The 19,113-nt window shown below is 41.6% G+C and overlaps 1 protein-coding gene across 2 annotated transcripts; it reads right to left on the bottom strand.

The window, feature by feature from the left end:
- Positions 1-419: 419 nt before the first annotated feature.
- Positions 420-14,055, bottom strand: LOC139651491 (delta-1-pyrroline-5-carboxylate synthase-like). Of its 2 annotated transcripts, XM_071528425.1 has the most exons (18): positions 13,949-14,055; positions 13,565-13,652; positions 12,015-12,166; positions 11,128-11,277; positions 10,741-10,845; positions 10,452-10,604; positions 9,382-9,472; positions 8,766-8,890; positions 7,759-7,903; positions 7,549-7,622; positions 6,734-6,833; positions 5,773-5,993; positions 5,120-5,257; positions 4,557-4,752; positions 4,126-4,247; positions 3,371-3,557; positions 1,171-1,266; positions 420-926 (listed from the first exon to the last, which is right to left on the bottom strand). In XM_071528425.1, exons 2-18 carry the CDS (start codon positions 13,617-13,619, stop codon positions 730-732), a joined length of 2,307 nt encoding a protein of 768 aa, XP_071384526.1. In that variant the 5' UTR covers positions 13,620-13,652; positions 13,949-14,055; the 3' UTR covers positions 420-729. The 2 variants fall into 2 exon arrangements, with proteins under 2 accessions (XP_071384526.1, XP_071384527.1); XM_071528426.1 differs by lacking the exons at positions 10,741-10,845; positions 13,565-13,652; positions 13,949-14,055 and having other exon boundaries at positions 10,446-10,604; positions 12,015-12,158.
- Positions 14,056-19,113: the final 5,058 nt, after the last annotated feature.

The following is a 19,113-nucleotide window of genomic DNA, read 5'->3' as shown; positions in this document are numbered from 1 at the left end:
TGATAGTTTAATTGGCTAGAAAGAATTGTTACTATGTTGACTATCGCCAGCAGATACATAAAGGTATCTGCTATTGTATAAAAGTATAAAGTATAAAAGGCCAAGGTAACTAGCTTTTGGTATTGGTAAAAAAGGACATTGATACCCTTCTTTGTTACGCACATTTCATTATGAAGCACCATAAATACATTTTTGATAATATCATGTGCTTTTTATCCACAGGAAAATATGAGATTGCATAAAAATCCAGCATTTCAGTTTTGTTTGATATATTTTTATAGTTTAAATAGATACAAAAAAATCTGTATAATACTAACAATTGTGGGGTTTCTCAGTCATAAAAGTAACTAATCATGAGTTATCTCTCTGTTTGCTCACAGTCACCTCAACCAATCTGATCTATAATGTGACTGGCTTTAGCGGGATAACTAGACTCTTAACCAATGGCGAGATCACCACATAGTACCTCATGAATATAGCCTTGGGTTTATAAAAGCAGTGACTTGTCATTTACAATATCATAAGCTGAGGTAGAATTTAAAACATTGTAAACTTCCAGGCCCTGAAGAACAGAATACTTTAAAAGGAGTGACTGGTTGGTTGTGCAGAGGGAGAGGATCTTCGGTGTGCTGAGTGTTTCTGTTCACTGTGTGCTTCAGAGGTTTTAAACAGTGACATCTCTCTTTTCATCAGCAATCTTGAGTGTGTATGTGTGTGTGTGTGTGTGGTCTAATTGCTGTCCCTCTGCCCAGCTAGGGGCTGTGTGACAGGCAGGTTTTCATGGAGGTACTTCATGGTACCCTGCTCAGAGAAGTCGGCTGCCGTGTGCCCGTCGCCTCTCAGCACCCACTTGGTGGTGAGTAGCCCCTCCAGCCCCACAGGACCCCGGGCGTGGATACGGGCCGTACTGATGCCTACCTCCGCTCCTGGATAGAGAGACAAAGACACAGAAAGGAAGACAAAACAGAGAGAGAGGATGACCAAAAAACAGACATTATCTCAGATGTGTGGAGTGTTGACAGAGGTTAAGTGCGCAATTGTCAAAGAGAGAAAAACAAAGTGTGCGGGTAAGAATATACAGGCTGCTGCGAAAAAGAGAGGAATACCACAGGGATAGAGGCAACAAATGAGGGGAAAACGTGGCGATAAGGCCAAAGCATGTGCACTTACCGAGTCCAAAGCGGTAGCCATCAGCGAAACGTGAGCTGGCGTTCCAGAAAACACAGGCGCTGTCCAGCTGCTGCAGGAACTGCTCCGCTGTGTCCTCTGATAGAGAAAAACAGCTTATTGTTACTGTTAGCCCAACCCCCCCAAAACCTTTCAGGAATTAAGATGAACAATTTTACTTTCTAGAGTGGCAACCATGCATTCTAGTTAAGCCATATCTTTTGAATTGATCTATTGGATTCAACTCAAGTAAAAGCATAAAAATCAGTAAACTCAGAATTTGAGGTTTTTGTGCCATAGCATCATTATTTGCTTTGCATTACTGCCACCACAATGATCTCTGCTGACTCCACCATAGTACAGATCCAATACTACACTCTCTTCAATCATCATAAATGGGAAAATCCGCCCAGAAACACAATTTGCACGTGTCATTTCTATGATCTCAGACAGGTTGGTTTTGATTTGTGAACACGAACAAGCCTCTCCCGAAGCCAAGTCCGTAAGTCCATGATGTCATCCAGAGAAATCCTGGAGCTGCTCCATTAACAGTGATTGGGACACAGAGACAATATCCAGGGTTATTTTATGGAGATATGAGCACATTTCTGGTTTATAACTATTGGCAATTTGGCACTACAATCAAATACAGCTCATTTGGATTTAAAAGCTCAAACAAATACTGCATGAGGGAATAAATTCTGTCTCCAACTCGCTGTCCGTGGAACAATGGCAGGTTGTTTTCTGTTGATGACATCACAGATTGATTACAGATTACAGCCTTCTATAGTTATAAGAAATCAGTTATTTTTCATTCTTGTGTTAAATAATCACAGCTCTCACTAATCAAATTTGAGATTGTCTGACACCAAACAACACAGACAGCATATTTTTATTCCAATCTATACCTTCTGTGGTCACTAGATGGCAGCAATACACCCTCCAAAACAGAATAATCCTCAAACGCCTGAGTTTTCCTGCTCATTTCACTCTTAGCTGCTCAACACAGTGTTTGTTTTTCTGACCACCTAAAATACTGCATATTTGTATCTTCTAACATAAGGCATTTGTACCTTACTATTTTCTTGTATTACTGCTTATATATGGGATTTGCTCCCCACAGGGCTCCCATGGGCCTAAAATAAAATTACATGACTTTTCCACTACTTTCCATGACTGTGGAGGAACATTTCCATAACCTAAACTTTAGATACTTAATGGCATGTCTGTGCCATTTTTAGCTCAGAGAATTTCACTCCAGGGCCAAGCAAGGCTAAAATAAACAGGTTTACAATTCTGTGTTTTACAAATTGTAATACCCTTATTGCATTCTACCCTTGCTGTGGAAAGGAGGCCACTGAATATAAAAAAAATGCCTTTGTTCATCTAAAATGCATCTCAAAATTTCATGATATTCCAGAAATTCCAAAACAGGAACCCTGTCCTAATGATCTGTGTGCAAGTCCCACCACAACGCATCAGCAACAGCATCAGCTAAGCCTGTCAGCGAGGGAACACCCTGGACACTGTCCAAAATGGTTTCTGTCAACATGAGTTAGAAAGTTGCAGAGTGTTGGCTCACTTGAAAGTTGGAAATGATGCGTTTGAAGATGACCCAAACTAATGACAGGGACTAGTCTTTTAGACTGTTTTAGCATCTGCTCTACATTTTAAATGGGTTCTGTCCCCTTCACTGGAGTCACACTGGGAGGTTGTGCACTCATCCTGACAGCGTTGTGTCACAACTCATTACTCGCTGTGGCAGAAAGCAGGAGGGAGGAGGAGGGAAAGAGTGAGAGAGAGGGAGAGGGAGAGGGAGAGAGAGAGAGAAATAAACTTGAAGAGAAATAAACTTGATGAAGTTCAGACACACCTATATAAAGAGGAATGGAGAAAGAGAGGAGGAACCAAGACTACCAAGTGCAGTTTAGACTGGTGAATTAAGACATGACGAAAAACAAAAAAACATCAAAATCTCTTGTTGACACGTTTCATTTGACTCACACCTCATGATCATCATCACATCAGCATCTTTCAGAAAAATTGCATCTGTTCACCTATGATTTTTGATATTTTAAAACCACAACCATGAGGCTTTAGACAAGTTTTAGAATGCATCAGTTCCAGGGGGAAAAAATGAAAAATGAAAAAGTGTTTGCAGGACAACAGCAATAAAGTAGTCAGTACCGACACATTGACCTACCGCTTTCTGTGACGATAACGTCGGTGTGGGAGCTGCCGTACTTATGGATATGGTCCACAGCCTCCTGCATGCTGTCCACCACCTCCATGCAGCACTCCAGGTCGCCGTACTCCGTCCGCAGGGACTTGGCCTCTGATGGGCTGAATGTCAGGTAGGAGGCGAACCGAGGGCCTGCATGGATCTTCACCTGGTGACACCAAACAGGAAACTGATAAATAAGATGTATTCCTACAAGCGTTTGTTGGATGACTACTAAAGTATCTCAATTTGAGTACCATAATGTTGATTATTGCTGCTTTTTATCATGGCGATTATGTGGCACGGGTTTCTAAGATACAGTGAGTTATTGGAATAATAAAAATTTGCATGTTAGGTAATATGTCATCATGGACAGTTGTGCTGGAGCGAAATGAATGAGTTCATAAAAAACTGAAATGTTTTTCCCTACAGCAGCGAGCACTGTGTGTGTGTGTGTAACAGATAATGAAGGAGAAAATAACACCATATTATTTATATTATTATATTTAACTGCTTTACAAACTGGACAAACCATAGATTGATACGTAGTTCATGCCCTGAAATACGCTGGCTAATTCTTTCTTAGGAGTCCATATTTGGAATATTAGAATAAAAGAGGCAGTAATATTAAATTTGTAATGCCATTTTATGCAATATGTAAAATGGAATAGTTCAGTACATTGTTTGTGTGAGGGAGTGTGTGTGTGTGTGTGTGTGTGTGTGTTGCGGGGCCTTACCCGTTCAGTGCGCAGCATGTCAATGATCTGGTCAAACAGCGGGGTCCTGAGGATGTCCCGGTGAATCAGCAGTGTTTCCATGGCGTTACAGGCAGCTGGGTAATCACACTTGGAGTCTCTGACTGGAGGGAGAATATGTCAATCAATCACTGTCTTGCTTACCATTGGTGGCAATGCACCACCTGTGTTGAAAACATCCAAAAACAGTATGGAAGACATAGTGGTAACAAAAGCTATAGTGCCAAAGTGAAGTGAAGTGAAGTTAGGTGAGCTATCAAAGCACCACAGCCACTGTTTACTAGCATTGGGCTGATAGATGGCGTTAATTGACTACCTCGGCTGAATTTCACACACAGATGAGGAACTTTCGTCACTAAATCAATAAGAGGATTTGCATTTGTTGATGTAAGCATGCCCGCTGTCTCGCTGACCGATCTTGATGACTTTGTCAACGCTGGCCTCCGCATCGATGTAGACGTGGCAGATTCCCTCGCTGTGACCCAGCACCGGGATGCCCTTGGCAGCCCGCTGGATGTCCCGCACCAGCTGAGACGAGCCCCGCGGGATAATCAGGTCGATCAGCTTGTCCAGTCGGCACAGGTCCTCCACCTCCTCGCGAGTGCTCACCTAGCGACACACACACATGCTTGTCAGTCACAGCCTGGAGCCTATCCCAGCATGCATTAAGTGAAAGCAAGCATACATAGTCAAATAGCACTGTGTTTAAGAAATTGTTCTTATGGCTGCATGACATAGCTGGCATATCCATGTGTAAATAAATCATAGGTTTTATCCAAATAAAGATTATGACTGGTGTACCCCTAATTAAGACATTATAATCTGATTCTGTAGATTTTGCAACACAATGGAGAGGATGGTGCAATGGTTGTGGTGAATTTCCAGATATTTTTTTGGTATTGGTTAGATCTGAAAGTTTCCAAAATCATTGCCCCTCCTTCATCCTATTCAGGTTTGTGGAGGAACCCAGTCTTACCAGCTGCACAGCCTCCCTGACCCCGTGCATGGAAAGGGCTTCCTGGGTGAGCTGGTGCAGGATGCGGTTGGTGTTGGCTGCCTCCTTGCCTCCCTTCAGCAGGAGGGCGTTGCCACTGGCTATGGCCAGCGCTGACACCTGGGGGAGGAATATAGCGTTTAGAGTACTTAGAGCAGGCATTTCAAGCAAGACTTTTATGAGAGCAAGCAGTACACACTTCTTGCTCTTCCCTTTTATACTTAAAAGTATAAAGGTTTTGTGATTGAGAATATGTGCACAGACATAGGAACTGTCCTATGACACACAGACAGCTTGATCCTACACCCCATCCTCCTGCAGTCCCACTTTTTTTTTTTTAGGAAATCAGTTTTCTGACCATTCTCAGTGCATTCTTCATCAATTTGTGCAAGGACATACTTGATCTGAAAAGTCTCTTGTACAGTAGCATCAATTTGGAGAAAAACATATGAGGTGTGGTTGTGTATGATAGTTAAGATACTTATGCTTATGATGCTCTGATTTTCCTGGACTTACATCCCAAGTTTGCCATGACATTTTAATAATTAACTCATATTGTGTGCATTTGCCATGACTGGAAATCCAATCCTTAAATTCCCAGGTTTAACAAGATGTATGAGAACTCTGCCTGGTACCTGTGGCAGGCAGTCAGGTCGGGCCTCGAAGATGACCAGCAGAACCCCGATGGGCACGGTGATCTGTTCCAGCTCCAGGTTGTGAGCCACCCTGGTCCTGCGCAGCACCCGACCCACGCTGTCCTGGGCGGCCACCGCTATCTGACGTAGGCCTATAGCCAAGCTGTTGAGTTTGGCTGGTGACAAGCTCAGACGCTTCAGCATGGCCGGTGGCAGCTGGCCTGGGGACAGAGGGAGAGTGAGGTTATATAACGCTATCGGCTGATATGGCAATCAACTCTCATTAACTGAGGCAGTCTGTTTGAGACCCTTTAATTCAGCCATGATGACCTGACATACTGTTGTCTGTTTGTCACAAAGGTAGAGCTTAAGTAAGCCTTAGTGTGTGTGTGTAACATCAAAGATCATATTTCCACTCAAAAATGTAAGCTGGTGCTGCTAATTCTATGTCTACTAGAAAAAATACAATTATAATTTTCAATTTCTTTGATCAAATAAGTACAAGTGCATAGGACCGATTCTTAATTATTTAGAATTAATTGAATTCTAACTTAGAATTAGCACTTTTATCATAATTATTATCCAAATTAAAACTGCCGTAATGTTACATCCTGCATTACAACAGAAACTGGGACCAAAACGGTGACAGACATGAAGTCAAAACCAAAAGTACCCCCAATTATGGAAACTAAAGGGAGAAATCCAGTTCTACATGATATTATCATTAGTCTGCTCAGTCTACTGGTATTCTTACAACTATCCAACACAGGTTGTGCTCGGTTCTCCTGTCAAGTCAGTCCAATATGAATCAGAGGAATAGGGAAATGCATCAATATTTATGAGTTTACATATCATGGACTTGCACCTGCAGTCACGCACTTCAAAACCTTCAAACTGAGCTACAAGCTTCGCCTAAGGGCCAGGGTCTAAGCCGCTACACTGCCCATGTGGTTCTCTGTACCTGCGCTGACAGCCAGGTCCATGTCCATCTTGTTGGCAGCCAGGATCTCCTCTTTCTTTTCAGTCAGCAGCTCTGCTAGGTGGCAGATGATCTCACTCCTCTGCAACACACACAACCACACAGCCAGCCTGAGCACACACCATGTCCAACCACCAGAGGGCAGTGTTTCTCTACGTTTGATGAAAGTAAACGTTGGACTATGAAGTTATCTCTACGTATTACTTTTGTAATGATGACTGTTTCCAACCTACAGTATATATGTTTTTTTTTATAAATAAAAATAAACAGAGAAATAGACTGCTTCATCTTTTGCTGCTGGCAAAAGATGTAAGAAAGGAAACAAAGGAAAACTTTGTGATTCATTCAGGGAGATCATCAGTAACATAAAAAGCAGGAAAAAGCAAAGAAGTCAGTGTTTCTCTACGTTTGATGAAAGTAAACGTTGGACTATGAAGTTATCTCTACGTATTACTTTTTTAATGATGACTGTTTCCAACCTACAGTATATATGTTTTTTTTTAGAAATAAAAATAAACAGAGAAATAGACTGCTTCATCTTTTGCTGCTGGCAAAAACAAAGGAAAACTTTGTGATTCATTCAGGGAGATCATCAATAACATAAAAAGCAGGAAAAAGCAAAGAATATAATCATTGCTCATTAGAAATGAATGAGAATGATATGTCCAAAGAAACTGAAATCCTTAAAAATACTGATAATGTTAACTCATCATTCCCAGTCCCGGTCAGTTAACTCTACACACACCGTCTCAGAGTGGATTTTTGTTCTCATATAGTATAATGTTGTGATGTGCAACCTGGTCTGGGTGCAGCGATGCCAGAGATCTTCCAGAGTGACGAGCCATTTCTGTCTGCTGCTCCACAGTGGGGCCTGGTGGAGGGACAGGGACAGGACAGACCACAGTCCACACAGAGCAATGGACACCACAAGGTTTGAATGATTGCATACTGATGTGAGAAAAGAGAGAGAAAGAGAGAGAGAGAGAATTCAACCCAGGTGAACTCACCCGCAGGTTTGACCTCGGAGAAGAAGGTGCCCACCTTCTTGCCCTCCACGATGTCAGTGATGACGTGGCCTGTCACCTTGGGGTGGGTGCCATTGGCGATGACTACTGAGGTGCCGCCCTGCAGCGCCCAGAGGGCAGCCTTTACCTGCATACACACACACAAAACATTGAAATTATAATGTGTCATTATTCACAACTTTTGAGTTAAATGCTGAGAGTTCAATTTCATTCCAGTATCAAGATCTCTTCAGTCTCTACTTGACCTGGAGTTGCGATACGGATAAATTACTCAGATTCAACATAAATGTCAAAACGTGACGATACATAAAAGGACACTGTGACATTTTATATGCTGGTTTGTTCTCCCACTTCACTAAGCACTTGTCACATAGTAGCCATGAAGTGCCCATACTGATGAGCAGCAGCTTACAGCTAACTTCAACTATTTGTTTTCCATGGTTACCTGAAGTGCCAATAACATTTTTCCTTGCTATGTAACAAATGCCACATGATGTGAAATAAACTGTTTGCAGTTTCTAACAGTTTGATAACAAATACATCCTCTCTCTAGACACTCTTATTTGTGAGCCAAACAAACAAATAAATCCCTTCTATCTCTCTCTCAGCACTTATTCTATTCCTTTTCATAGGCATTTGCTCTTAATTGATCATGGTCATGGGAATATTGTAGGGCACTAGGCCCTGACATTTACAGTTCTCATTTTTGGTTGCTTGTAATTTTGGTGATATAAGGATTGAAGCCTACTCTACTGTTGCACTCAATATAAGTCACTCTGGAAAATATTTCATCCACAGTCTCATGTAAAGGTCGAGCTACAACAATAAAAGTTCAACAATCCATGGTACAAGAGAGGCACTACACTTCCTCCAATAAAAACATGACCTCTGTCCACGGAGACTAAGTCTGATGAAAGTCTTCAAAGATGAGGCTTTTAATCTAAAAGTAAATAAACACTGTTTTGCAATGTAATGGAGTGAGTGCGTACCTTGGCCTCCATGCCTCCGAGCCCAACTCTGGACTTTGTACCGTAGGTGATGGATTGCTGGTCTCCGGGGTAGAAGATGTCAATGAGCTTAGCGTCATCTGTTCCAGGGGGGCTGTTGTACAGTCCTAAGAGACGGATGATTCTTACATAACTTATATGTTCAATAGCAGAGAACATAAAGTATATACCTTCCAACATACACACATAATCTGAAACCATTCGCTAACATGAACACCAGCATCTGGATCATTTCTCTTTCAATTCAAAATATAAATAAAAAAGCAATTTATTAGCTACAGACAAAACATTTAGTCTCAACTTTCTCATGCCAAAAGTACTCCAATATTTGACTACCAGCCCTGATGTACACACACACACACAGACACACACACACACACACACACACACACACACACACACACACACACACACACACACACCTCTTGTCAACCCCATCAGCATCAGTGTCAAACAAGAAGGCAGCAGTTCTATATTTGTCTGTCTCATACGACTCTCAGTTGACCCTTGGTGTTGTTTTTTTCCGGTGAAGAGTGGAGGCAGATGGTGTTGTTACCTAACAGTTTGACCCAGACTGTTGTTGTGGTAACGCACATACCTTCCACGTCAGACAGAGCGATCAGCAGGTCGGCCTTCATCTCCACAGCTAGCCGTGCCGCCAGACTGTCGTTGTCCTTAATGCTGATCACCTAGGAAAATCACTGATGTGAGCCTCTCAGACAGAGCAGTAGTAGCAGAAAATCAGCTGTGTACTCATTCTTTCCACTGAGGCTTTTCTAAAGTGCTGGAGGTAAGTTGATAGAAAGAAACACCTACACTCTTATTATAGATGTGTACAGCTTTCACTTTTATTACTGAGCTTAGATCTGACTGTCCAGAAGTCCAGGTTAGCATTTCCGACTGAATGAGACACTTAAATGGAGAAAAATGCATTACACAATCCTGACTATCACACTAGTGCAAACAATTTTTTGATTTTAAACTGAATCCTATAGACAAAGAACTGTAATAAGTTGGTCGTTTTCAGATGAATGATGCCTCACAGTACCACAAGAATAGAGCTGGCCCAAACTCCATTCTTACTTCTTATTCTCTATTCTTCTTATACTTATACCTTATGTTTTTTTTTTACATTTCACTAGGTTGTTATGTTGGAGACATTTCCCAAACAGACAGTGTGGTATCACATGGCATTTTACTTGTATTTTGTATTGAAACTGTGTAATGGGGATGTTTGAATAGAAAAGCTAGTGGTAACACTTAGTAGCAATGATGCATCTAAATTGTAAGCACTGAGTGAGGTAGGAATAGCATCTACAAGACCGGATATTTGTTAGTTACTTTTGCAGAAGAACGGACGAAGGAGGCGTCTACCTCCGTAGGTTAGTCCCGCTCCCTGCATGCACTGTCCTCTATCCCCTCCCTGCATGCACATGCCTTAAGGATTCGGGGCGGAGTTGACGAGGCGTACCAGGGTGGCAGAGGTGTATCAGTGTGTGTGTGTGTGTGTGTGTGTGTGTGGTGTAGGTAGAGGATGTCGCAGATAACGGCTAGCTAACACCAAACTGGACTCTCTCTGCCATCCCCGTCAGCACCTCTGCCGCCGCTGCATGCACCACCACCAGCGGTAGCGACCGTCGCCCCCATGGTGTCTGTACCCACATTTACCCCCTGCAGGTCACTGTTGGGCTCGGGCGGGGGCACCACCGCGTCGTTGGTGTTGATGATGGGCACGATGTTCATGCGCAGCAGCTCCTGCAGCGTGCTGTTCAGGTTCTGCCTCTTTTGGTCGTCGTGGAAATCCAGGTTTGTCACCAGGACCTGAGAAGGGACAGGAGGGAGGGGAGCAGAGGTTTTAGAAGAGAAGAGCACAGAGGCGTTTCCCTCAAGGATAATTAAAGCCAATTATAGACATTGTTATTCAAAGTGATTACTTTGTGTGTGAGTATATACGTACCTGCGCAGTGCAGGTGCTATATTGGGTGAACATGGCCTCATACAGGGCCATCAGGCCGCTCTGTCCAGCCGCAGCACAGGCCCGGGCCTCCAGGACTGGCAGAGACTGCAACACACACACACACACACACACACACACACACACACACACACACACACACACACACACACACACACACACACACACACACACACACACACACACACACACACATACACACACACACAGATCAACTGCTAAAACCAAAGAACCTGGATTTCCTGGCAAACCCCGGCAAAACAGTTATATAGTTATTGCTTTGCATTCTCAAGTGTTCCACATTTTGCTCGATTCGTCCTTGTAAAACTAAACACATTCATCCATGTACATCCACTCATCCATACATACCATGTCTTTGAGCTGATTATGTCCGGTGTGCAGGGCCTGCCGGACACTCTGGGACAGCAGGATCTCGTGTCTCAGTCTTTGTTTGCCAAAGGCCACTGCTCCACTGGTGACGATCATCATCTCCCTTCCTTGGTTCTGCAGCATGGCCACCTGGACAACACCACAACCAGTTAGGAGCTACAGTATGGAGCACACCTGGCTGCATTAAGGGTATTTATTTTCTCTGTCCAGGGTGAGAACGTTTTCTGCTTTTATAACTTTCCTGTTTGTTACATGTAAGACGGGAAGCGGCAAGACTTGTGAATAGAGGATGCTGGATACTAGAGCTAAGTCTGCTATGCGTGCATGTTATGAGTCTCCTTGGTCTACTAGTATTCTTATAAATATTCACGATTGTGAGCTGGCCCACATATCAACATGAACAGCAGTTCTTCTGTCAAGTCAGTCATCAGGCCAAAGAATGCTAAATATGCAGCAAGTGGATGAGGAAAATCATGTAATATTCAGTTATGAGTTTACATATCATGAACTCTGAAACAAAAGTTCTCAAGGCTTTAAATTCCTGTTGACTCTCTTCCTTATCCAGACATTTTGGATACTTTATATCAGGTAAGATGAAAGGATGAATGTGGAAACTTTTTTCCCCATTGTGTAAAAAAAATTGTATAACTAAAATTTAAAATGTCCAAGTATCCCTTTAATGTTTTCACTTACTATTTGTCTAATTTCATTGTTAATATCCAGCCTTAACAGTACAAACTTGTGGGAGAATTGCATGGAAGCATTATGTCAACAGCTTTTTTATGACAGGACCTAGAGATTCTTTGATTTTAGATTTTTGCAATATACTGTATAAGCAGAGCTCTGGTTGGTAATTAGCTCCTCACCTGCTCCACGATGGAGGCCAGCCTCCCCAGCGCCAGGCCGCATTCGTCGCCGCGGGTGACCACCGCACTGCCCAGCTTCACCACGATCCTCTTAGCCTGGCGCAGTTCACCACGGTGGGCAAAGGAGCTGCCATGGGCCCTTCCCAGGAGAACTGTGTAGGGGGATAAGTTACCCTCTGATGTTACCCCACCGCTTAATGAGGTCAACTCACTTTGTCACCCATTTCAATGTTATTCATGTCAGGATGTATGGAGAAACAAAATTGCGCAACAATGGAATTGTGGCCTGAACACAAAAAGATAAAATGCTTGATAGGGAATCTTTCATTGAAAAGAAAGTCAAAGCAGACTCCATTTTATTGCTGTGGGTCATTATTTTACTCAGACCAAGGAAAATGCTCTAACTTATAAAACCCAACTGGATTTTTTTGAGCAGAGGTTTCTACTTATGGGTTCTGCTTATTATACTGTACGCATAATCTTAGTTACCATGACTCAAAGTTCATGTTAGCTTTCTCCAATGTTTACAAACAATACCAAGCATATGTTCACATTTACATGAGGCCAAGAAGATCAATTTACAGCCACGAAAGACACTGTAAACACACTGTCACCGACTGTTGGTCCATGAAATACTAAGTGAGTCAATTTGAGAGTGAAAAACTACCAATCCAACAAAATAAACAAAGCCAAATCATACTGGGTGACACCGTACACTGATTCCAAATTGTGCTTTAAAAACCAAACTAGGATTAGGCTACCACCAGTGGCACACACACACAATCATATGCATATAATGTATATGCAATGCACACTATTCTATGGATCTTGTGCCAAAACAAGACACAAGACATAACAAACAGACAATTGTGCAAACACACATGTTTTGCTGGGCTTCTGTTTCATTGATTACATGATTGAGCCCTCCCCTAAATCCCTGTGTAACCTGGGAAACAGAAAATCACAGCCTGCAAACTGCCACATCAGCACGGCAAGCAGAAAAGCCAGTGCTGACAACACACATCCCTCTGGAGCAATGAAGCGCATGAGAGAGAGACAGAGGGAGAGGAAGAGAGAGAGACAGAGAGAGAGAGGGAGAGAGAGAGAGAGAGAGAGAGAGAGAGAGAGAGAGAGAGAGAGAGAGAGAGAGAGAGAGAGAGAGAGTCAGAGAGAGAGAAGCAGATGTCATCTTGTTGTACATAATGGGTCAGAAAACTCCCTACCGGCATGGAATGCACCACCTCCAGCCTGACCAGACTGTATTGACTATGTCAACGTGTTAAAGAGATTGCAGCTTAGCTCTAGGTCAGGAACTTTTTATCTATTTCCATGAGAAAACAAACAAACAAACACCAACTTAACTAACTAATTCACAGTCAGAGCCTTAATATTACAAACAGATCCTCTCACAAGTTTTATTGTTCCACACTTCAGGCTGCAGGATGACTCATATATCCAGTGCTTACTACATGTAAATATAGCACCTCTGGCTGTGTGTTACGCATGACAACCAGGTTATACATGTGATATGACAATCTAGCATGGCTTGCCTTGCGTCAGTGGTCTGGTGAGCCTGGAGCACAGGGACAGCCTCCGCAACAGCATGGTCAACTTAATTAGTCCCACTTCTAACAACTACTGGATGAGAGAGAGACACAGAGACAGAGAGAGAGAGAGAGAGAGAGAGAGTAAGAAACACAAAGGCAGAGAGAGAGAGATGACTGTCAAGCCATCAGCATCATAGACATGGAACTGTGAAATCTGCCTTTCCTTTTGCACTGACCAATCAGAGAAAAGTGTTATGGGCAAAAGGCAACATCAAATGTGATCCCTTTTATCCATTACATGCACAGCTAAGAGGATTGGCTAAGTATCCTAGTGGTTCACTGGTAAAATAACGTTTATTCTTCTTACTTAAACACAAATAATCTTACTTAAAGTCCTCAGGTTTCAGTGTGTCTTGTATTTTTCCCTGTGCAATGTCTTCTATTGAGTCTTCTTGTCCATCTTCTTTGGCAAGCTCCTCTCACAGCAGTTTATTCCACCAAGTTTGAGCCGGTGGGCTCGGCCTTGGCACGACTCCTCCCCTAAATGAATGGAGCTGCTGATGAAACTGTCAGCGCAGCTTGCAGCACGTGTAAATGTCCGTTTTGCTCAAAGGTAATTTCACGACTCGTAAATGGAAGTTGCGGTACAGGGTCAGCTGTTAATTACCCAGTAGCCTATCGGTCGACATTAAATTACAAATCTCCTTTCTGCAGGGAATGCTCCTTGTTATTGGCGATGAATGTGGCAGGAAGTGCGTCAGGCCAGCCGGTGAAAGCCGGAAAATGATCGGAAGTTAGAATTTCCCGCCACGTCTTTCATAATAAAGGTCCTCGTTAGAAAAGCCGCTTTTGTAACGTGTTTGCAACTAATTTTCAGCTCTAGAGGTAATGGGCAAAATGTTACTAATTTTAAATGCATTTCCTGCAATTCTACAGACTTTGGCATCACTGTTGAGCTTTCTTGAATACAGTAAAAGACAGACTAAATTACCTTCACCAAAAAGGAAAATGCTAAGTGACAAGTGATATATGTAGGCGTAAATTTTGAACACAATTAATCTTACCAATGAAGTAAAGATCAACACAACCAACTATCCTACATGAAACGTGCACGACTGCATACATATTACATTCTCTTGTTTAAAGACCACTCCCATTGTATTGTGGAGCTGTAATGCTCCATTAACTTACATTTCCACATCTACCAAGTCACATGAGAGTAAGCTAATGTAAAAGCACATTACAATATAATCCAGAAGAGAAGTAATGAGTGTCACAGCTCCAGTTCCATCCACCAGAGGGCGCCAAACTGGACTTCCAACTACCAGCCTGATCTCCACCTGCACACCTGATTCCATTCTTCTCATCAGTCTACACACCTGATCCTCATCACTCCCCTACATATATATATATATATATATAACTGTCGCCCCGGATACTCAGTGCTTGCAATTCCAGTCTGTCTCATGTACTTAGCTGTTAGCTGTTGTTGCCAGTATAGTAAGTTTATCTGCCTCTCTGTATCCTGTACCTGGCTGCCTGCCTGCCTGCTTGCTGGAATAAATCAGCATTGTTCACTCCTGCTACCTGTCTCCACTTCTGCTCTTGGGTCCTGGTTGCTTGCCTGACAATGAGAACTTAAGACGGATACAATTCAAATTATTCAACAGAGTTTATTATTCCCACCCCACCCCACAGATACCATAACATTGTGTGTGTGTGTGTGTGTGCTAAATGTTACTGAAGTGATGCGTCTATTCAAACAGCAGTCACCGTTTGTGTGTGGCTACAGGTGTTTATGGTCCAGCTATTATAACTACTGTTTTTAAGTCTTTTGCAAGTCCAAGTCAAGTCTCAAGTCACTTGAGTCAAGTCAAGTCACAAGTCTTTCAGGACAAGTTGCAAGTCTTACTGTAAGTCTTCATAATTGCAAGTCAATATGCGAGTCTTTCAGGTCTGTGAATGCTGACCATGCCCATCACAATGACATGGGACCATGCAGTTATTGTGTTTTAAAGTTTTCCTTTCAAAGCTTTTTTTATTCTATTCTTTGCCGCAGACCTGGCTAGAACACATGACACACATGACATTACACAGTGGATAACATCATGATAGCAACGATCCCATGTACAGAGATGGAGCGAGCGGATTATTTTTCCAGCTGGGTTCTAATGGCTTTTATTTTACAACTTTAATTTTGCTGGTTAATTTGATGCCCACTCACTAGGTTCAGAGGTATCAAACACAAGGCAGAGTCCAGTTTGGGATGAGGTTGGGATATAGTTGCTTTATACTGTCAGTCTGTATAGGCTGCTTAGCACAGATGGTTGAGAGAAAAAACGGACATCTCAACCCACATTCCCCAGTGATACCTGGATTTCACTACTTTTGTCCCATTTTATGCTTCCCTGACAATGTTTTTCTTTCAATAATGGATTTATGGTCAGATTCATGCTCATCATTGTCAAAAAATAGTTTTACAATTATTTTAAGATCTTAAAACAGAAACAAATAACCATAATAACAAAGAAAGCTGTTGAATGCAACTTTACTTAGGCTATATAGTTCTTTGGTGACTTTAACCCTGAAATGTTGCACACTGTAGCATAGGTTATGTCATTAACAATTTGACCACTAGATAGCATCATAGAGCTTACTTTCAACATGGCAGAAATATAGAATTATAGTGTAATATATTTATTATAGTGTAGTTCAGAGAAGCACTGGGAAATCAATATATAAAGACTGTATGAAAATAAAAGATTATTATGTGCATAACGTAGAGTGGTTAGATTATTGACTCTGCTCAGTATTGAAAGTGGTTAGTTGTGTTGGAGACTGCCATATGCTATGTCTTGCACATGAATAGTATAGAAGATGAGATGCATTTGTTTTGAATTGTACACGTTGTCAAGCAATATGCATTGTTTTGGATAGTGAGCAGAGAAGTACATTTCTTGGCAATAGGTGACTCAGAACCTATTGGCATGGCACATGAAGTTAAATGTACATTAAAAGTACATTAAGTGCCAAGTACATTAAATGGCATGGCACAAGAAGAAAAGAGCAGGTCCACAACAGGATAGATCTGTTTTATATTTGTACAGCTTTATTTTTTGTCTCTGTCCCTCTCTCTCTCTCTCTCTCTCTCTCTCTCTCTCTCTCTCTCTGATAATCAAGTAGGTCACACAGTGATTTTATTATCTGTGTTATATATATATAAAGACTTCAAATTTCAACAAACTCTACATGCCTGTTCTGAGTATGGTACTCAATATGTTTATGTTGCCTATTTTATTACACATTTTAGAGGGCCACCACAGTTTAACATTTAACATTAATAATAGTAGCTCAGTTTTATTGATAATACTTATTTGATTATTATCAATTAGCTAATCTGAGACTGATAGGAAGCAAAGGATGTAGGACCCAACTACCCATGCTTTTGCTGTTTATTTAACTGCTTTTTTTTTTTATTAATTTGTGCTCTTTTTTGATAGCTTCCAGTTACATTAATGGAATTATATGGAAAATTACAAGGCCTCATAAAACTTTGCAATATATGTGTTATATTAAAAAAGTAAAGTAAAGTAAAAAGTAAAAAGTAACCCAGAGAAGAGTTGAATGAAATCGTCAGACTCCCTCTGCCACTAAAACCCTAGATAAATAAATTGTCTCCTGTGGCTCTGGCTAAATGTGTATTATTCCATTATATCTGTCCTGTTGTTTTTTCTGTTGTTCTGCTTTCTGTGGCTGTATACCCTTTATCTGCCTCCTCTTCCCTCTTTTATCTCTCAATCTCCCTCTGACTCAGGGGTAGGAACTGACTCTTACCTGGCTCTGCTAATCCTCTATCTAGATGTAGTGTGTGTGTGTGTGTGTGTGTGTGTGTGTGTGTGTGTGTGTGTGTGCGTGTGCGTGTGCGTGTGCGTGTGCGTGTGTGTGTGTGTGTGTGTGGGTGTGTGTGGGTGTGTGTGTGTGGGTGGGGTGTCTCTGTCCTGCTCAACCCTTTAATTGACTTTTTTCCTTTTACTTACTGCAGGTCTCTTCATTTCCTCCTTACTCCCATCAATTGAATTCATTAATTGAATTAATTCATCAGTGTGTTTTTATGTTTACAACAGAAATACAGCTCTTGTTGCTCATTAGATTCTACAGTCTGCATTTAAGTGACAGGGGAGTAAATATGTGTGTCTCATTTTCTGTTTATTTGTTTAATTTCATTACTAACCATTCATATTAAAATTTCATGCAATTAGACAAGAAATTGTAGCAGATTATATAGAGCCATTTAGAAGTTAAGCACATACCCATTCTTTTGGCAGAATTTTTTTTAAACTTGAAGCTTTTGGGGTGCCTTATATGCCACTAACATGATTTTGAAATTTCATATGGAACCCAGTGTAAAAATGAAACCCCTCCTCTATGTTTACCATTAATTAGAGTTGTTATGTACAGTGAATTACATGAATTTGTCCTTGATTTTTGATCCAGTGTCTCTGGAACAACAAATATTTAAGGTTTGACTGTTTGATATTGTTGCATTAGAGCAGATGATTAGCAGAAACCTACAGTGTGTATATTTAGAGCAGACTAGACAGAAAAACTAAAAGGGAGATTTCACAAGGCCTGGAGATGGACTTTGGAGGCTGGTATATCTGTCTGACCATCTTGTCACACACACATACAGTCTTGTCAGAGAATGGAGTGTGTGTTTGTGTTGTTTGGATGTGGCTTAAGTTTCCAGCAGTGGTGATTAGGGTTGAAGCAATGGGGTGGAAGGGTGCAGAGAGCTTAGGAGGATTCGGTCTCCCCTGTCAATCTCTTTTTCATTATCTGTCAAGTGTGTGTGTGTGTGTGTGTACATGCTTAAGTATATTCATCTGAGTCATGTATATGTGCATATGAGGCTTTGTGTCTGAATGAGTTGATGTTAGGCTGTGTATGTGTGTATGTATGTGTGTTTAGGCTTTAGGCATTATCCCCCTCTCATTATCTCCACAGTCAGAGTGGCAGCTAGTGGATTGGTGTCCAATGTCAGAACTGTCCAGGTGGCAGCAGAGCCATTCTAAAATAACTACAGACACACAATCATATAAACCCCCCCACACTCAACCAAGTCCAGCCAAGCTGACCGTTTATCCACTACAGAGGAGCAGAAAAGATCAGAGCAGCTTCACTGACTCCTAGCAGAGCAAAATCCGTCTGTGGAAAAGTTTTGACAGAAGCGAACTTCAAAGCCAGAGACTGACAGAAGTGAATAGGAACAGATACTAGCAATATAAATAGCCAGCAGAAAGAAAAATCGGTGGAAAGAACAGTAAGTGTTCCATTAAGTGTTTTTTTTAATTGAAACATTCAGTTATTTTAATTTTTTTTTTAGTTTCAGTTTTTTTGCAGAACAATAAAGAAATTATTGGTTTTTCATTTAAATGTGCTACATGTAGCATGTTAACATCATTACAACATTAATTTTGAGACATTTGTATGATTGAGTTGAACAAATGAGACCATCTGCAAGAAGATTGACAGCTTCTACAGCTCTCCACATT

This window comes from Centroberyx affinis, unplaced genomic scaffold (genome assembly GCF_046629955.1).
Source record: "Centroberyx affinis isolate AG114_WGS23_722 - 3 ecotype Tasmania unplaced genomic scaffold, CSIRO-AGI_Caff_v1 ptg001673l_1, whole genome shotgun sequence".
Taxonomy (NCBI): domain Eukaryota; kingdom Metazoa; phylum Chordata; class Actinopteri; order Beryciformes; family Berycidae; genus Centroberyx; species Centroberyx affinis.
This window is presented reverse-complemented; position numbering and strand designations above follow the sequence as displayed.